General features: G+C 32.8%; 3 protein-coding genes across 3 annotated transcripts; all 3 read right to left on the reverse strand.

The window, feature by feature from the left end:
- Positions 1-13,092: 13,092 nt before the first annotated feature.
- Positions 13,093-14,049, reverse strand: LOC129913560 (uncharacterized). The gene has a single exon (XM_055992298.1). It carries the CDS (start codon positions 14,047-14,049, stop codon positions 13,093-13,095), a length of 957 nt encoding a protein of 318 aa, XP_055848273.1.
- Positions 14,050-17,336: 3,287 nt separating this feature from the next.
- LOC129913573 (uncharacterized) lies at positions 17,337-22,358 on the reverse strand. The gene is made up of 3 exons (XM_055992320.1): positions 21,775-22,358; positions 20,180-21,685; positions 17,337-17,439 (listed from the first exon to the last, which is right to left on the reverse strand). Exons 1-3 carry the CDS (start codon positions 22,356-22,358, stop codon positions 17,337-17,339), a joined length of 2,193 nt encoding a protein of 730 aa, XP_055848295.1.
- A 292-nt stretch (positions 22,359-22,650) lies between these two features.
- Positions 22,651-24,609, reverse strand: LOC129913235 (uncharacterized). The gene is made up of 2 exons (XM_055991819.1): positions 24,242-24,609; positions 22,651-24,175 (listed from the first exon to the last, which is right to left on the reverse strand). Exons 1-2 carry the CDS (start codon positions 24,425-24,427, stop codon positions 24,044-24,046), a joined length of 318 nt encoding a protein of 105 aa, XP_055847794.1. The 5' UTR covers positions 24,428-24,609; the 3' UTR covers positions 22,651-24,043.
- Between the last annotated feature and the right edge of the window lie 3,012 nt (positions 24,610-27,621).

The raw sequence follows: 27,621 nt of genomic DNA on the forward strand, positions 1-27,621 counted from the left end.
TAATAACACTGGTCAACAAAATTTAACTTTTTTTTTGCCACAAGAACCAAAATATACTTTTCTAGTAGTTTTTGGGGTGCTGAATCCGAATCTGAAGTCAGAAAAATTTGATTGGCCTCCGTTTTTGAAATATTACCGCTATAAAATGCTAAAAAACGTCATTTTGGCTGTTTTCGAGGTTCTGTTTTAATGTGGGGTAATTTATTACAAACAAATTTGTAAAGGTGATTATAAGAACAGATATTCTTCTTTCAAAAACTGTTTAAATCTTTCCGATATCTCTTTTATTGCTCGAGATATCTTAAGTTTCAGTTAAAAAGCTAAAGAGAAACTAAATTTAATCTAAAGTTTAAGTCACTGGTCACAGAATTTTTGCCACAAGAACCAAAATATACTTTTCTAGTAGTTTTTGGGATGCTTAACTCGAATCCGCAATCAGAAAAAATCTATTAGCCTTCGTTCTTGAAATATAACCGTTATAAAAAAACTTTTTTTTGCATTTTATAACGGTAATATTTCAAAAACGAAGGCTAACAGAATTTTTCTGATTGCGGATTCGAGTTAAGCACCCCGAAAACTACTAGAAAAGTATATTTTGGTTCTTGTGGCAAACAAATTTTGATTTGGTTGGCCAGTGTTGTTTATAATTCAAAGACCGCTACTTAAATTCTAAATATCTCGGGCATTAAAAGAGATATCGGAAAGATTTAAACAGTTTTTGAAAGAAGAATATCTGTTCTTATAATCACCTTTACAAATTTGTTTGTAATGAATTACCCCACATTAAAACAGAACCTCGAAAACAGCCAAAATGACGTTTTTTAGCATTTTATAACGGTAATATTTCAAAAACGGAGGCCAATGACAATTTTCTGACTTCAGACTCGAGTTCAGCACATCAAAAACTACTAGAAAAGTATATTTTGGTTCTTGTGGCAAAAACCTTGTTGACCAGTGTAATTAAATCCTTTCTGTATTCTTACGTTTATTGGGTAGAACGACGGTTAACAAGTAATGTTGTGCAATGTGCAATGTCTTAATTATTCCTACACTATTTATACAACTTTTAATTGTCATATCAAACACTAATACTACTTACGTATAAAGTATTACCCAATTACAAAACTAGGATTTTCTATATGCAATCTTGAGTAATACTTTATTTTATTGCTATTAAAATTGAAATACAAAGAATTACCCAATTACAAAATTAATATTGCATACATTGCAATTTTGGGCAATTCTTTGCTTATTATTTATTTACCTATATTTAAATTATACCTACTTAATTTCTTCTACCTTACTTTGCGTCATCCTCAATTTCTTGGTGACGCAATTTGAGCCATCAACACTCAATTACCAATTTGACCCATCAGCACTTTTCTTTTAGTTATTTTAATTGTGACGATCCAGTATGCTTTGTCACCGGATTGTCGACCTGCCGTCGCTTCAACTTATTATTGAAGTTGAATCATTGACCAGGTGATTACAATTATTGTTGGCCCAATTAATTTGAGTATTCGTTTGTTTTGTTTACAAAGCGAATTACTCTTGGTGCCCTTGATTCCGATTAAATTATTGTGGTGGGTTATGGTTAGTGTGAGACATTATGGATTAATGTCTTACACAACAGGTAATACAACTTTTGAATAAGGCGGAAAAGAGTAATACCATTGTTTTCTTTTCCAAGGATTTGGTTCATCTGAATATCTTCTTCGACGCCTGTCAACATATGAGGGACATATAGAGAGATCAAAATTCTCCTTTTCTATTCCGAAGCAAATATTATCCCCGAACTTGACATCCAAGACACGCTGATGGGCTACTTTTTCTCCATTGATGCAGGTACCTTTCGAATTTTCCAAATTGGTAATCGTTATTTTGGTATTATCTGGGCTTATTTCGATCATAGCGTGCATTTTTGATACAAGTTCAGTTGGGATATATAGCATGTTGGACTTGTCGCTACCGATCTCAGTTTTACCTTTTCTAAGAGGAATCTCCAAATCATTCACCGTGTTGTAAAGTAACCAGTGTGAATCGGGTTCGTAGTCGATGGATTCCATCTTTGGAAAACAGAAAAATTTTGAACTTTAATATTGACGTGTCGTTATAAATATCTAAATATTGAAGTGTCATGTAGTGTGATTTGTTTTAATGCTGTTGTATTTTCTTGTGTGTATTTGTTGTGTACAAAGATAACTGAAGTAGAGTGTGGATGTAATTTATTCGTTGAAATGTTGCAAATTGTTATTATGAATGAGTTTGGATTTTTTTCCTATCCTGACTATCGTGTTTTCATCCGAATGGATTCTTATGACGTCATATGGTCCATTCCATAGGGTTGAAAGCTTGTTCTGTCTAGTTTGATTTTTAACTAGAACTTTATCACCTACGTTAAATGTTTTAGATTTAGCATTTCTATCGTAAAGAGTTTTTGATTTTTCCTTTTTCTTTATTAGGATAGAGTTTGCTGCTTCATAACCCCATTGTAATCTAGCTTTGAGTTCATTGACGTAGTTGTCATAGTTATATGATATTTTTGGTTTTTGAGATAAAACACTTGGAATGTTAGCAGGAAATCCGTACAGGAGTTCATAAGGCGAGAATCCAGTGCTACTATGTGGTGTTGTTTTATATACAAACATAGAATAAGAGATCCAAGTATCCCATGATAAAGGATCTTTGTTTACATAGTGCCTTAAGTATTCTGCTAACGTTCTATGACTTCGCTACAACCAACGCTCCATTTGTTTGAGGATGGTAAGGCATTGTATTCAACTTTTTAATTTGCATCAGACTACACATCTCTTTGAAAAGATCACTTAGAAAATTTGTTCCTTGATCTGTCAGGAGAGAGTGGGGGATTCCGTGGCGACAAATTATAATTTCTACGAATGTTCTAGCTACAGTTGCGGCTTCGGCATTTTGTATTGGCATAGCCTCTGAGAATTTTGTCAAATCGTCCTGGAATGTAAAATGGTATTTGTTTCCATCGTAGCTAACGGGAAGAGGTCCTACTATGTCTAGAGCGACTCTTTCAAATGGTCTAACACTAGTAGTAGTTATTTTCATTGGAAGTGTTGAATTTTTCCTACTTTTATTCCTTTGACATGATGTACATTTGCTAACATGATTTTGTACATCTGCTCTGATATTGGGCCAGAAGTACTTTGATTTTAGCCGGTTATATATTCTTGTAACACCTTTATGTCCTCCGAAAGGGGAATCATGGTACTCGGATAGAATTTTAGCTATTGTCTCTGAATCGTTTAATGTTCCAATATTGTTGTTATTCCTGTTGTGGTTGGATACTGCCCAGTAGGCTTCGCGCCCTAAAGATGTATTGTACTGGGTCTTTTTGCACTGCCTGCCGTTGGCCAAATGCTTCCGCTCTAAAGCTAGCAAGGTCTTACTGTTGCAGGTCTTCTAACACTTTTTATTTTTTACAAAAAAAATTTCTTTACTCTTTTTTTTTCACTTGCACTTTTCAGTTTTTTGTTATTTTTACTTTATTTTTTTTTCTAATCTGGTGTATAGCCCTAGAAACGCCTCAAGAGCCAGATAGCTCTTGTAATTGGTAGAGAGATTTTTGGAAATCCCGCCGCTGCCACCAATGTTACGTCTCTTCCGTGCTTCAAAACATCACACAGGCCACACATCATGATCTATATTTCATAATATTCATATACCAAATTCCACTTGTCATAGCAACATAAACAATGTGTCATATAATTCAATGCATTAATTCAGCTGATCGTATGGTGACCCACTCAAGTACTTCGGTGTGTGTCATAATCGATCGCAGTTTGCAGTTGCAAGGTGTCACTTTACACAATGCACTTTGAAGAAGCGCATTGTTTTGTTTACGTTGTGTAAAGTATTATAAATCAAAGTATTATAAATATGACAACAATATGACCCGGAAATTTATCCAGCCACTTCCTCGCTCGCTTGAGAAATTCTTCCCACAAAAAGTTACTGCAATTGTATCTGTGGGGGCTAGATCACTTGTAGCTATCTTTAACATCTCGTTCACTGCCTCCTTTACCCATGAAGTTGGTTTTTCATTTTTGGGGATCGATCGGATCTTAAATTCAATTTTTTGCCCCTTAAAATTGAACCTTTTATTTTGCGTTGTGATATCACTCACAATTTTGATTTTCTGTTCGGGAAATTAGTCTTCCGTTGATACTTTATTCAAAAAACAAGTTTTATCTTTTATAATTGATATTTCTATTTATGTGTTATTAATGACGACCAAGTCGGTTTGAAGTACAGCTTGAACTCTTATAGACGACCAAGTCGGTTGAAATTTCGGATAGAGCTCCATGAGTGGTTCTAAGGATGGCAGCTGTTATGTAATCTTTCATACATAACGAATATTATTGTAATGGATTTGCCGTAAAGGCAGGGGATGTGAACCCGACAAATGGGTTCCTCTCCCTTTTTAAGATAGTTTCCCTAAAGTTCCCTACTTCCCAGTTGCTAGGCACACTGGAGGCCAGTTATTTAGAGGCAACTAAGGCCCACTTCCTGAAAAAGAGAAAATAAAAGGTTAATTAATTTGTTTGTACAATTTTCTTACGTTTATTGTTTATGAATCTTAGGATACAAGATACAAAGGTTCTCCGCTAAGTAATTCTCCGTCCAGTGTAATTCTCAAGACTACACCTTTTCTTAATAATTCTTATACTATTTATACAACTTAATTTTACTATTACACACTAATACTTATAAGACTAAAGTATACAATATAAAGTATTACCCAATTACAAAACTAAGATGGCTTACATTGCAATCTTGGGTAATACTTTATTTTATTGCTAATTAAATTGATATACAAAGAATTACCCAATTACAAAATTAATATTGCATACATTGCAATTTTGGGCAATTCTTTGCTTATTATTTATTAACCTATATTTAAATTATACCTACTTAATTTCTTTTACCATACTTTCCGTCATCCTCAATTTCTTGGTGACGCAATTTGAGCCATCAACACTCAATTACCAATTTGACCCATCAGCATTTTTCTTTCGCTTATTTTAATTGTGACGATCCAGTATGTTCTGTCACCGGATCGTCGACCTGCCGGCCGTGTCGCTTCAACTTATTATTGAAGTTGAATCATTGGCCAGGTGTTTACAATTATTATTGGCCCAATTAATTTGAGTATTCGTTTGTTTTGTTTACAAAGCGAATTACTCTTGGTGCTCTTGAATTCCGATTCAATACCTTTCGAATTTTCCAAATTGGTAATCGTTATTTTGGTATCATCTGGACTTATTTCGATCATACCGTGCATTTTTGATACAAGTTCAGTTGGGATATAAATATAAAGCATGTTGGACTTGTCGCTACGGATCTCAGTTTTACCTTTTCTAAGAGGAATCTCCACATTATTCACCGTGTTGTAAAGTAAACAGTGTGAATCGAGTTCGTAGTCGATTTTTTTCCTATCCTGGCTATCGTGTTTTCATCCGAATGGATTCTTATGACGTCATATGGTCCATTCCGTAGGGTCGAAAGCTTGTTCTGTCTAGTTTGATTTTTAACTAGAACTTTATCACCTACGTTAAATGTTTTAGATTTAGCATTTCTATCGTAAAGAGTTTTTGATTTTTCCTTTTTCTTTATTAGGATAGAGTTTGCTGCTTCATAACCCCATTGTAATCTAGCTTTGAGTTCATTGACGTAGTTGTCATAGTTATATGATATTTTTGGTTTTTGAGATAAAACACTTGGAATGTTAGCAGGAAATCCGTACAGGAGTTCATAAGGCGAGAATCCAGTGCTACTATGTGGTGTTGTTTTATATACAAACATAGAATAAGAGATCCAAGTATCCCATGATAAAGGATCTTTGTTTACATAGTGCCTTAAGTATTCTGCTAACGTTCTATGACTTCGCTACAACCAACGCTCCATTTGTTTGAGGATGGTAAGGCATTGTATTCAACTTTTTAATTTGCATCAGACTACACATCTCTTTGAAAAGATCACTTAGAAAATTTGTTCCTTGATCTGTCAGGAGAGAGTGGGGGATTCCGTGGCGACAAATTATAATTTCTACGAATGTTCTAGCTACAGTTGCGGCTTCGGCATTTTGTATTGGCATAGCCTCTGAGAATTTTGTCAAATCGTCCTGGAATGTAAAATGGTATTTGTTTCCATCGTAGCTAACGGGAAGAGGTCCTACTATGTCTAGAGCGACTCTTTCAAATGGTCTAACACTAGTAGTAGTTATTTTCATTGGAAGTGTTGAATTTTTCCTACTTTTATTCCTTTGACATGATGTACATTTGCTAACATGATTTTGTACATCTGCTCTGATATTGGGCCAGAAGTACTTTGATTTTAGCCGGTTATATATTCTTGTAACACCTTTATGTCCTCCGAAAGGGGAATCATGGTACTCGGATAGAATTTTAGCTATTGTCTCTGAATCGTTTAATGTTCCAATATTGTTGTTATTCCTGTTGTGGTTGGATACTGCCCAGTAGGCTTCGCGCCCTAAAGATGTATTGTACTGGGTCTTTTTGCACTGCCTGCCGTTGGCCAAATGCTTCCGCTCTAAAGCTAGCAAGGTCTTACTGTTGCAGGTCTTCTAACACTTTTTATTTTTTACAAAAAAAATTTCTTTACTCTTTTTTTTTCACTTGCACTTTTCAGTTTTTTGTTATTTTTACTTTATTTTTTTTTCTAATCTGGTGTATAGCCCTAGAAACGCCTCAAGAGCCAGATAGCTCTTGTAATTGGTAGAGAGATTTTTGGAAATCCCGCCGCTGCCACCAATGTTACGTCTCTTCCGTGCTTCAAAACATCACACAGGCCACACATCATGATCTATATTTCATAATATTCATATACCAAATTCCACTTGTCATAGCAACATAAACAATGTGTCATATAATTCAATGCATTAATTCAGCTGATCGTATGGTGACCCACTCAAGTACTTCGGTGTGTGTCATAATCGATCGCAGTTTGCAGTTGCAAGGTGTCACTTTACACAATGCACTTTGAAGAAGCGCATTGTTTTGTTTACGTTGTGTAAAGTATTATAAATCAAAGTATTATAAATATGACAACAATATGACCCGGAAATTTATCCAGCCACTTCCTCGCTCGCTTGAGAAATTCTTCCCACAAAAAGTTACTGCAATTGTATCTGTGGGGGCTAGATCACTTGTAGCTATCTTTAACATCTCGTTCACTGCCTCCTTTACCCATGAAGTTGGTTTTTCATTTTTGGGGATCGATCGGATCTTAAATTCAATTTTTTGCCCCTTAAAATTGAACCTTTTATTTTGCGTTGTGATATCACTCACAATTTTGATTTTCTAAAAAAAAAAAAACACTCAGCCTCTGTTCGGGAAATTAGTCTTCCGTTGATACTTTATTCAAAAAACAAGTTTTATCTTTTATAATTGATATTTCTATTTATGTGTTATTAATGACGACCAAGTCGGTTTGAAGTACAGCTTGAACTCTTATAGACGACCAAGTCGGTTGAAATTTCGGATAGAGCTCCATGAGTGGTTCTAAGGATGGCAGCTGTTATGTAATCTTTCATACATAACGAATATTATTGTAATGGATTTGCCGTAAAGGCAGGGGATGTGAACCCGACAAATGGGTTCCTCTCCCTTTTTAAGATAGTTTCCCTAAAGTTCCCTACTTCCCAGTTGCTAGGCACACTGGAGGCCAGTTATTTAGAGGCAACTAAGGCCCACTTCCTGAAAAAGAGAAAATAAAAGGTTAATTAATTTGTTTGTACAATTTTCTTACGTTTATTGTTTATGAATCTTAGGATACAAGATACAAAGGTTCTCCGCTAAGTAATTCTCCGTCCAGTGTAATTCTCAAGACTACACCTTTTCTTAATAATTCTTATACTATTTATACAACTTAATTTTACTATTACACACTAATACTTATAAGACTAAAGTATACAATATAAAGTATTACCCAATTACAAAACTAAGATGGCTTACATTGCAATCTTGGGTAATACTTTATTTTATTGCTAATTAAATTGATATACAAAGAATTACCCAATTACAAAATTAATATTGCATACATTGCAATTTTGGGCAATTCTTTGCTTATTATTTATTAACCTATATTTAAATTATACCTACTTAATTTCTTTTACCATACTTTCCGTCATCCTCAATTTCTTGGTGACGCAATTTGAGCCATCAACACTCAATTACCAATTTGACCCATCAGCATTTTTCTTTCGCTTATTTTAATTGTGACGATCCAGTATGTTCTGTCACCGGATCGTCGACCTGCCGGCCGTGTCGCTTCAACTTATTATTGAAGTTGAATCATTGGCCAGGTGTTTACAATTATTATTGGCCCAATTAATTTGAGTATTCGTTTGTTTTGTTTACAAAGCGAATTACTCTTGGTGCTCTTGAATTCCGATTCAATACCTTTCGAATTTTCCAAATTGGTAATCGTTATTTTGGTATCATCTGGACTTATTTCGATCATACCGTGCATTTTTGATACAAGTTCAGTTGGGATATAAATATAAAGCATGTTGGACTTGTCGCTACGGATCTCAGTTTTACCTTTTCTAAGAGGAATCTCCACATCATTCACCGTGTTGTAAAGTAAACAGTGTGAATCGAGTTCGTAGTCGATTTTTTTCCTATCCTGGCTATCGTGTTTTCATCCGAATGGATTCTTATGACGTCATATGGTCCATTCCGTAGGGTCGAAAGCTTGTTCTGTCTAGTTTGATTTTTAACTAGAACTTTATCACCTACGTTAAATGTTTTAGATTTAGCATTTCTATCGTAAAGAGTTTTTGATTTTTCCTTTTTCTTTATTAGGATAGAGTTTGCTGCTTCATAACCCCATTGTAATCTAGCTTTGAGTTCATTGACGTAGTTGTCATAGTTATATGATATTTTTGGTTTTTGAGATAAAACACTTGGAATGTTAGCAGGAAATCCGTACAGGAGTTCATAAGGCGAGAATCCAGTGCTACTATGTGGTGTTGTTTTATATACAAACATAGAATAAGAGATCCAAGTATCCCATGATAAAGGATCTTTGTTTACATAGTGCCTTAAGTATTCTGCTAACGTTCTATGACTTCGCTACAACCAACGCTCCATTTGTTTGAGGATGGTAAGGCATTGTATTCAACTTTTTAATTTGCATCAGACTACACATCTCTTTGAAAAGATCACTTAGAAAATTTGTTCCTTGATCTGTCAGGAGAGAGTGGGGGATTCCGTGGCGACAAATTATAATTTCTACGAATGTTCTAGCTACAGTTGCGGCTTCGGCATTTTGTATTGGCATAGCCTCTGAGAATTTTGTCAAATCGTCCTGGAATGTAAAATGGTATTTGTTTCCATCGTAGCTAACGGGAAGAGGTCCTACTATGTCTAGAGCGACTCTTTCAAATGGTCTAACACTAGTAGTAGTTATTTTCATTGGAAGTGTTGAATTTTTCCTACTTTTATTCCTTTGACATGATGTACATTTGCTAACATGATTTTGTACATCTGCTCTGATATTGGGCCAGAAGTACTTTGATTTTAGCCGGTTATATATTCTTGTAACACCTTTATGTCCTCCGAAAGGGGAATCATGGTACTCGGATAGAATTTTAGCTATTGTCTCTGAATCGTTTAATGTTCCAATATTGTTGTTATTCCTGTTGTGGTTGGATACTGCCCAGTAGGCTTCGCGCCCTAAAGATGTATTGTACTGGGTCTTTTTGCACTGCCTGCCGTTGGCCAAATGCTTCCGCTCTAAAGCTAGCAAGGTCTTACTGTTGCAGGTCTTCTAACACTTTTTATTTTTTACAAAAAAAATTTCTTTACTCTTTTTTTTTCACTTGCACTTTTCAGTTTTTTGTTATTTTTACTTTATTTTTTTTTCTAATCTGGTGTATAGCCCTAGAAACGCCTCAAGAGCCAGATAGCTCTTGTAATTGGTAGAGAGATTTTTGGAAATCCCGCCGCTGCCACCAATGTTACGTCTCTTCCGTGCTTCAAAACATCACACAGGCCACACATCATGATCTATATTTCATAATATTCATATACCAAATTCCACTTGTCATAGCAACATAAACAATGTGTCATATAATTCAATGCATTAATTCAGCTGATCGTATGGTGACCCACTCAAGTACTTCGGTGTGTGTCATAATCGATCGCAGTTTGCAGTTGCAAGGTGTCACTTTACACAATGCACTTTGAAGAAGCGCATTGTTTTGTTTACGTTGTGTAAAGTATTATAAATCAAAGTATTATAAATATGACAACAATATGACCCGGAAATTTATCCAGCCACTTCCTCGCTCGCTTGAGAAATTCTTCCCACAAAAAGTTACTGCAATTGTATCTGTGGGGGCTAGATCACTTGTAGCTATCTTTAACATCTCGTTCACTGCCTCCTTTACCCATGAAGTTGGTTTTTCATTTTTGGGGATCGATCGGATCTTAAATTCAATTTTTTGCCCCTTAAAATTGAACCTTTTATTTTGCGTTGTGATATCACTCACAATTTTGATTTTCTAAAAAAAAAAAAACACTCAGCCTCTGTTCGGGAAATTAGTCTTCCGTTGATACTTTATTCAAAAAACAAGTTAGTAGTATAAATATCGGACTTGAGGAATAAAATGCTCCTCCCTAGTGTAAAAAATGTGCTCCGAGCATCAAAATTGCTCCTAAAGGAGGACAGCTATGACACTGGCTCGTTGGTGTAGTATCATGGGCAGTATGCATTGAGTGTCATGTGTGTGCTTGTGTGTGGAAAAAAAAAGGTGGATGAAATTTGTGGGGATTGAAAATGTGATAGGAAATTTCGAATTGATAATGAATGAAAATGTAAGGAAAATGTAAGGAAAAAAAAAAAAGTGTTGGTAGAAAACTATTGTTGGGACTGTAAGAATATACTTTTTGGGCATGGGAATAGGGATGGGAAAATTTCATGCATGTTAATTACAACAACTATACAGTAGTATAAATATCGGACTTGAGGAATAGAGCATTTGGGTAAAATGTATTTTGTTGTTGTAAATTGTGAATTTTGGTGTGAATTTAGTTTTCGTGACTGTGAATTGCGGTTAGTGATGTACCTACAAAATTTTTTTATGTTTTTAGCTTGAATATTGACGTGGAGGATGCGGTGTATGTACACTGTACAGTAGGATGCTAGAAAAAAGGGATTCTTGTATGGTTTGTAGGTAGATTTCATTAGAGTATGGGTATATGAGTTTTGTATGGTAATGAGATCATATTACATCAGTGGGAGTTCATTGACTTTAAGATGCATTGGTTGTTTGAAGGTTGATAGTAATTTATGAAAAACAATTTAAGAAATAATAGAAAGGAAACAAATATTTTATGTCGTTTATAATAATTGTGATTTATTAATCCATGAATTGTTAGTCGGTGGGAAGCCGAGCCATTTAACATATACATTGTCTCCATTACTTTTAAGTACTTTTTCCACGAGATAAATATGAGGGTATTTAGTCTTTTGTAATTCTTTTTCGTAAAAACATCCACTAATAGGTTGACCATTAAAATCTTCAAGGAGATATGTTGGCGGGTTGGTTAGGTTTACTTTTCTTATCATAAAAATTTCCGTTGTCCAATTTGGTGTGTAGCCTTTCTCGAAAACGTGTTTGAACTTGCTTATTCTAACATTGTCGCCAACTCTATATTTACCCTGTGGAGCGATTTTAATTCTATTATAAGCTGTAGATAAGAGTTTTTTAGAGTTTTCCTGATTCACATCGATTGGGCGCATTTTTATAGTTCTATGCATAGAGTGATTGTATTCTTTCAACAAATCATTAATAATGCACGTCCATTTGTAATTACCATTAAAACTAAATTCCTTCCACATTTTTTCCTTGATTGTGCGATTAAAGCGTTCAACAATTGATGCCTTAAGTGAGCTAAACGTAGAATAATGATTAATTTTATGTAATTTCATTAAATCATGAAATATCTTATTAAAAAATTCCTTTCCATCATCCGTTTGTAGGTTTTTAGGCTGTCGCGATGATTTATTGAAAATTAACTTCATTGCTTCTGCAACAGATGAAGCTGTCTTATTTTTTAAAGCAATTGCCCATGCATACTTCGAGAAAGTGTCAATGACCGTAATTAAATATTTGTAGCCATTATTTTCTTTGTGATAGGGTATCATTTCAACCAAATCAGCTTGCCAAAGGTCATCAAACCCCTTGATAATAACTCTTCGTCGGTTGAAATTCTTTCTTGCTGACCTATGAAGCTCTTCAACAACTTGTCGTTTACTCATTTTTCAAAAGAATGAAAGAAAACTCAATTTTTATGGTTTTATATGCGCACTTATATGTGGGCTTAATAACATTTATTTTAATCTATGGTACAGTAACATTAGTTTTCTTAATCTTATTAAACGGGTTTCAATCAAACAACATCCACAAGTATCTGGTCCCACCTTACATGTATTTGAAGACCACGAACAGTTTGTAAAGTGACACCCAAACTTAGATTTTACTCGATCAACATTTTTATAATTACTAAAAAATGAAATATTTCTCAGAAACTCTTCATGATGTTCTTCAAGCAAATATTGTTTATGAAGCCTTAAAAAAGTCAAAATTTCATCTAAAATTAATGATATATTGATATTAGACATGATTATGGTATCGCTTTGGTTTACAAATAAAAACTGAATGTATAATTTGTTAGTTATTCTGTCTTATATGAATAATAATTTGATTCCGCTTCTTGATTCCCTTTAATTTTTCCTATCTCAAGTAGAAAATACTCTCGAAGATCATTCAACAGACGGATTGTATTGAAAATATGTAGATCAATGTACTCTTTTAATATTTGTTCCTTATTTTTTATTTCATCATCTATGTATGCTTTGTTTGCTGCTTGATGAGGCATTGTTGGACTTCCGATATTATGCAGACATTTTCCTTCAATATCAAAATCACCATTCTCAGTTTGCTTAAATCCATCACCAGGAGGACCTTGAGGACCAACGATTGTTCTTTGAAATTTGCTGGAGCTTCTTCCGAACTTGTCAACACTCATTTTGCTAATAAATTATATTTTGTTCTCGCAACTCTTCCACGATTGAATTTATTTCATTTTTATGATTGTTATGCCCCGAAGTTTCAGATGCGATTAAAAGTCTCAACCTATCTACAAGCTCATTTGGGTTATCCCAATATACATAATCAATAGGATTAGCTGAATAGATCATTGTAGGAGAACTATCCATATCCATGTATGCATTTCCAACTTTTGTTTGTTTACTTTTTGTTATACTCTGAATCAAAGGTTTAATAATTTTTTTATATTTTTGTCCTCTATTACCTTTAACCTGTGAATTTATATCATGATTTCTCAAATGAGCGCATGTTTTTTGTAATATTTTTTGATACTGCTTTAAATCTTCAGTATTATAAATACTCTTTCGGGGATTTTTGCTCAATACTAGTTCAAGAAGACCCTCAGTTCCATAGAAAATTTCTTCATCAATTATAATATTGTTTTCATCGTTTATTTTAAAGTTTGATCTTCCCAATTTGTTTGAATTCGATTCAGCATCAAAGTACGGACCATAGATTTTATCATGAAGTGAATTTGAAATCAACGATCTGTTGATCGGAGTACTTTCATTAAAGCTATTTGAAGGTGTTTTAAATGATGTGTCTTCATCAACTGTCATCGAATTCGATAAAGGTAAATTCAAATCTCCTTCTGAAGAATTATTTTCATATTCAATTGCTTCAGCTTCTTCTGTTGGGGGACTTTTAAATTGAAGACGACGCTTAACAGCGGATGATTTTATTTCTTTTAACTCGCGATTCTTGGTTTCACTATTTTCAAAATTTTTAACGATTTTACGTAAGGGTTCAACAATTGGTTTATACGTGTTTTCAGTTTCTAAGTCCTTTATGTATTTTCCAGTTTTGAGAAGCATATACTTTTTCTTCAAAGCCTCCTTTGTTTTTATAAGATTTTTCAGTGTTTTTATATTCATATCCATAGCTATTTAGAGTGTTAGATTACTTCTAATAGGATCTGAAGAATAGGTAGTCCAATACAGGGCGGTTCAATACAGGTCTGTTCAATACAGGGCTATTCAATACAGGGCTGTTCAATACAGGGCTGTTCAATACAGGGCTGTTCAATACAGGGGCTGTTCAATACAAGGCAGTATAATACAGGGCTGTTCAATACAGGGGCTGTTCAATACAAGGCAGTATAATACAGGTAATATTAAGATAGGTGTATTAATATGAAAAGCAGTTTCATGACTGTATCAATTTATAAAATAACTGTTTCTTTAAAAGATTTTTTATACCGTCCATTTTTAACGCAACTATCTTTATCAATAACTAAAAACCCATACAATTCTTTCCAGCATTCTGAACACAACTCTTTAAACTGTTTGAACGTCATATCTGAATTAATATGATCATTAAAAATATGTTTCAAATTAAGATCATCTTGCTTGAAAAGAATTATATAGTTAGCGTTATCTCGAATCAAATGTTTTGGAATGTGTGTATATGATTGGCATAAGTAGAAGCTATCTACACCGCTATGTCGACCCATACAAAAGTAGTCTCTTATGGTATTTTGTTTTTCACAAGCTACATCGTCAAATATGAAAACTGAATTGGGTTTAGCCTTAGAAGGCAACATAACTTCACAATTATTTGAAAATTCATAATACTGCATTTCTTTTATTGATTTTATAACCTTTTTTAGATATGCATATTTTGGTTGATGCAATGATTTTGAATAAAGGTATATATTTTCAAACTTTAAACCATTGACATCTAAAAGAATGCTTAGCATAACATTAGTTTTTCCACAATTAGATGGACCTACAATTATTCCTCGAATACTATTAGGAAATAATTTTCCATGCTTCTTTTTTTGTTTTATATTTCCGTCAAAATTTTGAATGCTAATGGATTCTTGCTGCCTTACGAACTTCATTTTATTGAATGAAGCTTTTCATATAAGTCTTCGTGTTTTATGATCATTGTTTCATAATCACTCCCCACGTCTTAAGCATTAGTTATATAATGATTGATTTTAGAACATCAACTTTTAGTTCTACTAACTCAGTTCAGGGAAACGGATTGATTAACTCATTAATAAACAAACTTCCATTTGAATTACATCTCCCATCTTATAATTTTTGTGGACCCGGAACCAAACTTGAAAAGCGTCTTGCTAGAGGAGATCGGGGGATCAATCAATTAGATGAAGCTTGTCGTGAACACGATATAGCATATAGTAAAAGTAATAATTTAAATTACAGACATTCAGCCGATAAAATTTTATCAGAGAAACTAAATAGTCTTTTAGTTACTAACATGATGAAGGCTAAATCTACTCTTGGAATGGGTATATCATCAAAAACTAAGACAAAGAAAGACCGTCGTCAATGCCCCAGGAAAAAGAAAATTAATTTCTTCAAAAATGCAGTCAAAGAAGCTAAAGTGGCAATCAAAAATTCGAAAACTGAAAACATAAATAAATTAGCATCGACTGCTTTAACTGCAGCTAGACAAGTTATTAAGAACAAACGGAGGAATATAACATTACCTAGAGTAATACCGATTCCAAAAGTTGGAGGATTTTTACCATTGCTTCCTATCTTAGCAGGATTATCTGCTGTAGGTTCTCTAACTGGTGGCGTTGCAGGAATGGCGAAAGCTATAAACGATTCAAAGATTGGAAGAAAACAATTGGAGGAAAATAAACGTCACAATAAAGTTATGGAAACTATAAAACTTAAGCAAGGAAAGGGTCTTTATCTTAAGCCATATAAAACTGGTTTGGGGTTATTTTTAAGTTCACTAGAATCAAAAAACTATTAAAAATGCTACCCAACCGTCCACTTACTAACGTAGATATACTTAATTTTGGTAAAACTTATATTCCGAATTTCAGAGGTGTTTTTATGAGGGATACATTGCCGAATAAACCATTTAGAATAGAAAATGGAATCATAAATTTAGATAATAATAACGGAAGTGGTACACATTGGGTAGCATATAACAAAAACAAAAATAATGTAAAATATTTTGATAGCTTCGGTAATCTAAGACCTCCCCAGGAATTAGTAAGATACTTGCATGAATGTAATATTTACTACAATCATAAATGTTTACAGAGTTTTAATACTTTTAATTGCGGTCACTTATGCTTAGAGTTTCTGTTAAATCAAAATAAATAAGCTTTACAATACATTATTTGTTTCATTTCTATTACACCGATAATGTCGATAACACTTACGTTGAGCGGAAACAAGTCTTCTCTGACAACAGAGTATTTCCCCCCGATAATATTAGACTCAAATTATGTGTGTGGATTAGTGGATTTCCAGACATACAACTCTATACCTAACGTAGATGTAATGAATAATTTATTTCATATTGGTACTGATGTAATAGTTCTTCCAATTGGCTCTTACGAAATTGAAGATATAAATAATTATATTCAAGAAGGTCTTAAAGAGAAAAATAAAACAACTATTGTAAAAATCAGAGCAAATAACAACACTTTGAAATGTGAAATATACTGCAATGAAGATATAGATTTTTCACATTCTTATTCGATTGGCTCACTTTTAGGGTTCAGTAAAAGAAAACTGTTGGCAAAACAAATGCATGAATCAGATCTATACGTTGATATCAATCGTGTCAATACAGTGAGAATTGAATGCAACTTAATTGATGGGACATTCATAAATAGTCAACCTGCGCATATACTTCATCAATTTTCAATCAAAGTCAGTCCGGGGTATAAAATAATTGAGGTGCCTAAAAATGTTATTTATTTACCAGTGAACGTGAAGAAGATAAGTTCAATTACAATAAATTTATTAGATCAAGAAGGAAACCTTATTAATTTCCGAGGTGAATTAGTAACCATTCGATTACACCTTAATCATCAAAAATGATAGTTTATAATACTGCCCCAGATTCCAGTAATTTCTATAAAAGACCAGGTTTACCGAGATCTATAATCAATACTTCGATAACTCCTAAAGAGAAAGTACAATCACTATCAAAAGAAAACAAATCATTCTTAGTATCATTAGGATTCACATTGAAGAAAAGAAAATAATAAATTCAATTCAACAAAGTAAGATATGCTGAATATTTTTCAAGAACCAACATTTGATGATAGTATTTCAAAATACGAATATCATTCCTATTCCCCGTATTTAAACAACTTCGGCAAAAATGACATCATCCACATCTGCGTGCAACATCAAAATCTCAATATATTACCTTCGGAAAGTTACATTTATGTTGAGGGGACTGTATCGAAAAATGATGGATCGGAAGTCAAAAAGACACAACTTGTAAACAATTGTATAGCATTTCTATTTGATGAGATCCGATATGAACTGAATGGTATTGAAATAGATAGTAATCGTAATGTTGGAATCACAACTTCTATAAAAAATTATATTTCTTTGAATCAAAATGAAAGTGTTATGTTGTATAATGCAGGTTGGTGTCCAAATTCTTCATTAAACTTAGATGGATTATATTTTAATTTTTGTTTGCCGCTAAACAAACTTTTGGGTTTTGCAGAGGATTTCAAAAAAATAATACCTAATGCTCGACATGACTTAATTCTAACCCGTTCTCGTACTGATGAAAATTCACTAATAGCTGATGCAGATGAACAAGCGAGGATAACGTTACTCAAAGTTCAATGGAAAGTTCCGCATGTTCACCTTACTGATTCTTTGAAATTGAACCTATTCAAGTCTATAAATGATAATGACACTATGAAAATTGCATTTCGTAATTGGGATTTATATGAATATCCTGCCCTACCTACAAGTGACCATCATATCTGGAATGTTAAGACCACTTCACAAGTTTAAAAACCTAGATACATTATTGTTGCGTTACAAACTAACAAGAGAAATCAACTGAAAGAGAATCCTACCTATTTTGATCATTGTAACGTTACCAACGTAAAGGCATATTTAAATTCTGACGTTTACCCTTATGAAGATCAAAATATATCATTTGAGAAAAACAACTTAAGCATTCCTTACCAAATGTACAGTGAGTTTAAAAGAAAATATTATAACAGCTTAGTATCTGAACCACTGCTAACAAGAGAGCTCTTTAAGTTGCAAGCTCCTATTTTTGTGATTGATTGCAGACATCAGAGTGAAATAATTAAAACTGGCCCTGTTGACATTCGTTTAGAAATTAAAACAACCAAAGTATTACCTCCTAATACTTCAGCATATTGTTTGATGCTGCATGATCGAATTATAAATTACAATCCTCTTAGTCAAATAGTATCCCGTAATATTTAGCTGATTTAGTTCAATACAACTTTTAAACAAGAACACATCAAAATCAACAATGGTATTCATAATTGATATTCAAGGGTTTAGAGGACCTCATAACAAGTTAATTGTTAAGGAAATAGCTATTCTTCATGACGGCAATCATCATCACTTTATAACGACGCCCCCTTTTGATTTTAAGCACTTACCAACATCATTGCAAAGACAAGCAAAATGGCTATATCAAAACCATCATGGATTGTATTGGAATGGCGGCTTCACAAAATATAATGAAGTAAAGAAATTTCTTAAAGAAAAAATTATAAATCGTGTCGTTTGTGTTAAGGGCAACGAAAAATTTCAATTGATAAAAGAGATGTTAAATGAAAACGTAGACGTTATAAATATCGAAGATTACAATTGTCCTAGTTTTGAAGACTTGAAACTTCTTTTTACAAACGAGAGAAGATGTTTATCACATAACAAGTGTTGTGCACTCCAAAATGTATTTTTAATTAATAATTTTGTATGCAGCCAGAATCTAAAGTTTTCCTAAAAATGTAATGTGAAATAAAAAGCAACAATTTTTTTTTTTTTTTTTTTTTTAATGTTCTTTATTTTAAAAATTCCTTAAGCTTAACATTTTTTTGTTTTGTTTTTTCTTATATAAATAGGTTAATAAATAAAAATAATTTACTTAAAATTAACAATATTTCTTTTTTGTTTTTAATGTGTATTCATTTGATAATGACCCCATGCGTAGGTGCTTACTCCATCTTCCCTTATATATCTCTTATCATCAAGATGACTTAAAACAATCTTATTTAGCTGTTGTGTATAGATTTGGTGAGCAAAAGATCGAAAAACAAACATTTCACCATGAAAAATTCGTTTGTTATACAAACAATCCTTATAGCTGGCTAAATTTATATCATTCAATGCTATTTTCTTGACGCCTTTAGCTTTTTTTACTTCCGTTTCTTCAACAGAATAAGAATACATTTTCGATCTTAACCCAATAAATTCCTTCATTATCTTCCCAGAATTTTCATCTTTCATCATACCCAAGACTTTTTTATTTTTTATTGGAATATTATAGGGATTATCAACTGAGTATGCAGAAGTATCGAAATATGAATCAATATCATGTTGAATATCATTATAAAAATCGTGAGTTTTTATTGTATATATAAATGAATCTGTATCCATATAGTTTAATTTTAAACAATTACCATATTTGGGTTGCATATAGCTATAATGGAAGTCATACATTTTCCATTTAGAAAACTCTAACACACAAAATCCCAAGTACAACGGCTTATCGTAATAAGTATTAACTCTTTTCATTTGAATTGCCGTCATTTCATCAGTGAATTTAGTTAAACTATGGAAATTCGGTTTTGCTATTAAAGCTCTAGCTCCTAGACGTTTTTTGTGACTCCCCCAAGAGGTTACAATCTTAACATCTTTTCTTTTATCTACGTTTTCCATAGTTTTCCCAAAAACACTATTGTTCATTAACTTAAAGAAATTTTTCTCAAAATCGCTCGTAGCTAAGGTGCGATGTTGATTATTCAAATCAATATATTTTTGAAGCCACCTAGATTGTTTAAACTGTAAAACTCTATGTATACGAATGAGTTTTAACCCATTTTTAATACATTGTTGTAGATTTTTATAATGTATAACATAATTTTGTTTTGGAGTTAAATCTGCTATTAATTTCGAAAACTTTGATTGATTTACTTTTTTGTTTTGCACACAAAATGGTAAATCATTATGACATTCATGCAAGGAATCTGGGTATTCTAAGTCTACTTCATATATATACCCGACTTCCGAGTCATCTGAAATATTCATTAAATCAATGTTTTGAATATTATTAACCCATTTAATAGATGAATAAGGTAGAGGACAAGACATTGCCCACCCATATAAATTGTTGGCATCAACATACATCAAATACTGTGAATCTTTTGTTTCATCATAGTTTTGCATATATTTATTGTTGGCAACTGAGTGGCGATGTGAACATTGAGAGATGCCTCCTCTAATACCCTTCTTTATGAAATTATATATTTCAATGTCTTGAATAAGATCCAGCTTTATATGGGTTTTTCTAAGCATTGCATCCCAAGATAACCCTGGTGCTGTGTAATAATGACAGGGATCAAGTTCGTAAATACTTTTACAAATAATTTTAAAATTTTCAAATATGTCAGCTAGTAGAAGAACGTCAGTTTTTAAATATAACTCCATATAATCTGAAAGAGTCTGACAATTAAAAACTGTCCATACTTTTTTAGCATGATTGTATTCGCTATCGGAGCAAGCTTCACCAGTCAATTTATTTTTAAAACACTCTTGAGGAGGAAGGGTTTTTTCCTCTAAACTCTCCCATGTTTTTACATGATCATAGGGAAATACACCTTTCCTTGTCAGAAGCTTAAACTCTTCTTCAATTGGAAAATTAGATCTTATTAATTTAAAATCACTTGGTGTTAAGTCTTTTGTAAGGGAATCAATGCTAGAAGGCATAAAACGTAGAGAATCCAAAAATCTCAGTTCTATAGTTCTGTTATCAAACGTATGTAATGTCTTTGAAACAGAAATATAGCGCTCCTTATTAAGAGGAATGCAAGAAATATTTCCGTTGTATGAAGCAAGTTCTTTGATAAGTAAATGCGAATCATACCCGGTGAAATTATGGAACAATATTGGGAAAAATTTAGGTTTTTGGTAAATCAAATTACATTTATTATGCGCTGGGCCATTATATTTGCCTGTATAATGACAATGATCTGCAACTCGATCTGTTCCTAACTCTTTGTTGCAGATATGACATAATGGACAATTTCTTTGATATTCTAAATCAATTTCTGATAAAAGTAGCATGGGTTTAGAATTTCTTTTATGTAATTCATAGCAATCTTTTATCAGAGAACTAACAAAATCTTTTACACAATTGCTGCCTTTAAACATTTTAAATCTATTGAGAGAACTATCACAAGATTTTATAAAGTAAGCACCTGCGCATGGGATATGTTTTTGAATATTTAAACTACTACTAATACTACTACTACTACTAGCATTACCTGGGGATCCTACTTCCTCGAGGATGCATTCGAAATCTGCATATATTGTGAAAGGCACGTCCATCTTCCGCTCAAAATGTTCAAACGATACAGTCTTTTTATCGTCGTTGGGCATTTTTGTCACCATTTTACAGCAGTTGTCCTTGTGCGTCATCAGTTTTTCTTCAGATATAAATCTTAGCAAGCACGTGTTGCAAAACCAAGATTTTCCTCTGTAGTTTTTCGCCTGCGTTGAAACAAGTCTAAAAATAAAAAATTTTAAAGAAATTAGAAAAATGTATATGTTTTAATAATAGGTAATAATCAGATCTATAATTGCAATAAAGCTTACCTTGATATGCTTTTAATCCAGACAAAGTGCGAAATTCCCTCGTTTTGCAAGAGAATTAGATTGATGTGATTTCTCTTCTCCTGTGGTGTAATGTAATAGGGTCCTACTACTATCTTCTTCTCATCGTCAAATCCAAACACATTGATGCTTAAAGTAGGGTTTAGTGTTTCAAACTTAGAAATATCGCTAAGTCTTAAAGGAAATTGCAGATCAGCGAAATCAATTCTGATGTTATTTTTATAAATCGTTCGTGAACTGATATCTCGTATCTTGTATGTTTCAGGTTTATGGGTATTGTTCTTTCCTTTGCTAAAAAGTGCTGAGATGATGGCCCATTTGAAACAATACTCATCAGTGTTGTGAACGTTTATACAGGCTCTTTTTCTAGAAAGAAAACTAGGCAACGGTATATGTCTTGAACCTTTGATTGGTGTGTATTGATTTATGTTTATTTCCACGTGACATATCCGCAGCAAGGCCCATCCACTGTCTTTTTCTTGAAATTCTTGCATTTTCGTGTCAATTTCATCTATCATATTCCTATATGAAGAAATTATATCACTGCCTTCAAGTGCAATTTCCATTTTTGTGTTGAAACTTTTAAGACTTAGCTCCATTTCATCCTCCGACGTAAATTTAATATACTCAGCAAACAATTCTAAGTTGAACTTAACACTTTGCAACTTTTCCAGGTGATCTTTCAATTTTCCTAGAATTGCTGACTCTGCTTCATTGAGAAACTCAGGGGGACTTAGGTTTTCTTCACTCTTGTTTTTATAAATGAGAGTTTCTACTCTCCCATTGAAACAACTTTTCAGCACCAGGAAGTCATCAGAAAGGAGTTCTGCAACAAGTCGCTTATGGACATTTCGCCGTACATGGTTTGTCTAATCTCTTGCATTGATGTTCAGCTCACACACATCACAATATTTTATTGCAGACTTCTGAGTTTCTTCTGCGTTCGAAAACATGGCCTCTATCAAACTGATGTGTTCAATACTTTTTAAGTGATTATCCCACTGACAAAATATAACATCTTTTTCGCAGATTTCGCAACGCGTTTTCGCTGGTCCAGCTTGAGTCGAGCAATCACCGTTTTGGAAGATTTCATGATCCAAAGAACTGTCTTCAAATAAAAGTTCTTGTTGCATTTTTAAATGTGCCTTGCTCTTCAAATGGTTATTCCATTGACATGGGATCACATTTTTATCACACACCACACATAATCTTTTTGCAGGGGCAGCTTCTTTCGAGCCATCCATTTTCTCAAATAATTGCTTAACCAATTCCGAATGAGTATTGGTTTTAGCATGATCAATCCACTGCCCCTTTTTAACACTTTTTTCACACACGTAGCAAAAGTTTTTATTTTCACCGTTAACCGATTCCCTTAAAGACGTATGAATTTTCATATGTCTTTTCAAATTAAAATTTTTGGAAAACGATTTTCCGCAAACTTCACATAAAAACGACTTCATGATTGAATTGATTTTTGGGTTTTTTTTTTAAAAAGTAAACAAAATTGAACACTTGGTCGTACCGGGGCGAGGTATTCTTTAAGAATAAGAATATTTTGAATATATCAGCTAGGTTTGTATATAGCTCAAACATCTTGAATATCAAAACCGAGTTAGTAGATAATCAGACTCCCTTTAGTAAGTAATCTACACCTCATAAATTTAGTATTTTATTATTTTCTAATGAATCTCTGACTATGTACTGTAGATAAGTATACATCATAATTTATTCATCTAGGATTTTCTGATGTTCATCATGCTTTAAAAATTGACACATATTACTTTTGGTAAAATATTTATATTTCTGATTTTCTAGTGGTCTCATAACTTAAAAAGTAAGTTTACATGATGATGGTATACGTGAAGATAGTTTATAATTTATTCTTTTTAAATTTACTGACCATCCTTTGACCCAATAAATTTAGTATCTATGATTTTTTAAGAAAAAATGCTATTAAGTTTGTATTTTATGGTTTTCTAGCTAGCAAACAGATTTTGAAACTGTAATATGCTTTTCTCGCCTTAATAACTTGTTACATGCCCAATATAAAAACCTTAAAAGTATATTTAAATACTATTGATTTTGTATGAATTCAGTTTAATTTATTTTCGCTGATTAACCAGAGGTAAACATGTTGAAACCTGTCAAACTCTTCCCCTCATAAAGTAAACACTTTTACGCAAATGAAATGAAAAGAGGCAATTAAAAACAAAATATGTATGCTCAGAACATGTAAGGTTTATTTAATAATTTACAGTTCTTCTTCAATTTTAATACTAGCAGTTCGTCCTAACGGACATAAATAGGTAAAGTTGAATGAACCTCGATTGATTTCGGTTATTGCAGCGTCTGACAATTTGTTGTATCGCATTGGGAAGAAAGTCTGAAAGAAAAAAGTCTTTAGTATTTACGTTTTTAAACGTTTTAAGAAATAAAAATGGAAAATTACCTGAAATTCGCCCAAATCAGCAACAATTCGTTCTCCAAATTTCGTAACACAACGTTTCAGTTTACCAATACGATATTTTTCATTTTGTTTTAATTCAATAACCTTTTTACAAGGCTTGAACAAAACTTCCTCTTCAACTTGTAAAAGTTCTTCTCTGAGATTCATCGTCGACGGTATGAGATACATCCTAAACTGAAACAGCTATTTATACAGAAATTTCTGGCTGCATTTAACAATATGTAGGCATATGTATTTGCATCTAACTTTACTTTGAATAAGCATGAACGATCATGTTTAAGAAAAGATTCAGTGATGTAAAATTGAAGGCTATCATTTTGAAGCAATAAGAAACTTAAATTTAAGTTCGAACAAAAAGCTACACACCTATGTAATTGGACAATGGAAATTTCAATATAAGAAAAGTAAAACCTAATAAATCCTCCTTTAAAGTTTTATTAAAATTCAGTTCCTTATCAAAATTTGTATTATTATTCGTTCGATGTCAGAGATTCGTTAGAAAATCATAAAATACTAAATTTATGAGCTATGGATCCTATATACATAAAAAAAAAAAAAAAAAAAAAAAATGTGGAAGGAATTTAGTTTTAATGGTAATTACAAATGGACGTGCATTATTAATGATTTGTTGAAAGAATACAATCACTCTATGCATAGAACTATAAAAATGCGCCCAATCGATGTGAATCAGGAAAACTCTAAAAAACTCTTATCTACAGCTTATAATAGAATTAAAATCGCTCCACAGGGTAAATATAGAGTTGGCGACAATGTTAGAATAAGCAAGTTCAAACACGTTTTCGAGAAAGGCTACACACCAAATTGGACAACGGAAATTTTTATGATAAGAAAAGTAAACCTAACCAACCCGCCAACATATCTCCTTGAAGATTTTAATGGTCAACCTATTAGTGGATGTTTTTACGAAAAAGAATTACAAAAGACTAAATACCCTCATATTTATCTCGTGGAAAAAGTACTTAAAAGTAATGGAGACAATGTATATGTTAAATGGCTCGGCTTCCCACCGACTAACAATTCATGGATTAATAAATCACAATTATTATAAACGACATAAAATATTTGTTTCCTTTCTATTATTTCTTAAATTGTTTTTCATAAATTACTATCAACCTTCAAACAACCAATGCATCTTAAAGTCAATGAACTCCCACTGATGTAATATGATCTCATTACCATACAAAACTCATATACCCATACTCTAATGAAATCTACCTACAAACCATACAAGAATCCCTTTTTTCTAGCATCCTACTGTACAGTGTACATACACCGCATCCTCCACGTCAATATTCAAGCTAAAAACATAAAAAAATTTTGTAGGTACATCACTAACCGCAATTCACAGTCACGAAAACTAAATTCACACCAAAATTCACAATTTACAACAACAAAATACATTTTACCCAAATGCTCTATTCCTCAAGTCCGATATTTATACTACTGTATAGTTGTTGTAATTAACATGCATGAAATTTTCCCATCCCTATTCCCATGCCCAAAAAGTATATTCTTACAGTCCCAACAATAGTTTTCTACCAACACTTTTTTTTTTTCCTTACATTTTCCTTACATTTTCATTCATTATCAATTCGAAATTTCCTATCACATTTTCAATCCCCACAAATTTCATCCACCTTTTTTTTTTCCACACACAAGCACACACATGACACTCAATGCATACTGCCCATGATACTACACCAACGAGCCAGTGTCATAGCTGTCCTCCTTTAGGAGCAATTTTGATGCTCGGAGCACATTTTTTACACTAGGGAGGAGCATTTTATTCCTCAAGTCCGATATTTATACTACTGATTGACTTCCAATCTGATCATGATATCGATGATCGTCTGATAATATCTTTTGATATTGTTTTATATTTCTTCGTTTTCTTCTAGCTGAAATATTGTGTTCATTATGTGGACTTCGTTAGGTTGTAGAAACTTTTTGAATCTAAAACCATATACTATCATATCAAACATGTTGACAAATTCTTCTATGCTTACACTTCGTCTCCTAATATGTAGATTTCTTAAGAGCAAGCGTAATGATTCTAAAAAAAAAAATTAAAGAAAAAAAAATTAACAAATAAATATAAACTTATCCATGTCCTGAAATCTGCTTTTAGCATTCGTCAACGGTTATTAAATCCATTTTTTGTTTTGTTTTCTACAACCGTCTATGGTCTCACTTATACTATTATTAATTCCTACGTATCGAATCCCTTACATTGGTTCATATTGTCTATTTACTCCTCCACTTAAAAACGATTGGAAAAAAACTAAGTTATATACTTTCTGTATATAAGAATACGTGAAGCAACTATCTCTTTCTTGCATGCAAGATGAAATAAATTTTCCCTCCATTAAAAGTACAGACAAATGTACTTTAAAAATACATCAGCGAAGCACATCTGAAAGTGCTTCTGATGTATATTTGCCAGTACTTTTTTAGCTACAGAAAAACCACTGAAACTTGTTCTTTAAAAGTACTTTTTAGGAGTATGCTTATCCGTACTAATAACTCAAATATTATATTAATTACGTGGACTTCGTTAGGTTGTAGAAACTTTTTGACTCTACCACCATATACAATCTTATCAAACATATTTATGAATTCATCTATGCTTAGACTTCGTCTTCTAATATGAAGATTTCTCAACAGTAAACGTAATGATTCTAAAAAAAACACTAAAGAAAAACCGTTTTTGGTCACACTTACACTTAATAGTTTCTAACTATGAATGCAACGTATCGAATTCCTTACATTGGTTCATATTGTCTATTTATTCCTCCGTCCGATGCGTTTTAACTTTTCACAGGGCGAAAATGTTATGTTTTATATTTGTCACCAGTTCAGATATTTTTTTGGATGGTTTATAATTGCTTTGGTTAAGCGAGTTTGCTTCTATTGTTGCAAAGTCTTCAAGAGTGAATATTGAGTATTCTTCTTCAAAATACATGATGTTATGTTCTTAGTTCTCGACATCAACTGTGCTCTTCAGTAACAACGAATTTTCCTTTTATAGATTGGACAAGTTTTTGTTATAATTTGTTATATTCTAGGTCATTTTTCTCCTTTAAAAATGTTCCACTATCCAGTGGTAAATCATTCCAAAGGGGGAATTTTGGTGAGTTCGCCCTCATCGCCAAAATTTGTGTAGTAAACTTCAAATGCTTGTTGGGCCAAGGTTTTAGACACCTTGAGCGAGTCGGATGTCTTGACTCCAGCTTTAAAGTCCTCTAAGGCAGCTTTAAATGACTGCAAACTTCTACTTTCATCCATCTCTGCCTCAGTTGAATTTTCAAATGAAATTGAACTTGTTTCTTCAGAAGGTATTA

The sequence above is a fragment of the Episyrphus balteatus genome, chromosome 3, assembly GCF_945859705.1.
Source record: "Episyrphus balteatus chromosome 3, idEpiBalt1.1, whole genome shotgun sequence".
Classification (NCBI taxonomy): domain Eukaryota; kingdom Metazoa; phylum Arthropoda; class Insecta; order Diptera; family Syrphidae; genus Episyrphus; species Episyrphus balteatus.

What these genes read in the sequence shown, in the direction of transcription:
- LOC129913560 (XM_055992298.1), bottom strand. Translation starts at nt 14,049, where the DNA reads ATGGATATGAATATAAAAACACTGAAAAATCTTATAAAAACAAAGGAG.
- LOC129913573 (XM_055992320.1), bottom strand. Translation starts at nt 22,358, where the DNA reads ATGGAAATTGCACTTGAAGGCAGTGATATAATTTCTTCATATAGGAAT. An exon ending in TGGATTAAAAGCATATCAAG is followed by an intron (nt 21,686 to 21,774) that starts GTAAGCTTTATT and finishes TTTTATTTTTAG; the next exon opens with ACTTGTTTCAACGCAGGCGA. An exon ending in TCAGATGACTCGGAAGTCGG is followed by an intron (nt 17,440 to 20,179) that starts GTATATATATGA and finishes AATACCATTCAG; the next exon opens with TTCATATCGGATCTCATCAA.
- LOC129913235 (XM_055991819.1), bottom strand. Translation starts at nt 24,427, where the DNA reads ATGTATCTCATACCGTCGACGATGAATCTCAGAGAAGAACTTTTACAA. An exon ending in CTGATTTGGGCGAATTTCAG is followed by an intron (nt 24,176 to 24,241) that starts GTAATTTTCCAT and finishes TTTTTCTTTCAG; the next exon opens with ACTTTCTTCCCAATGCGATA.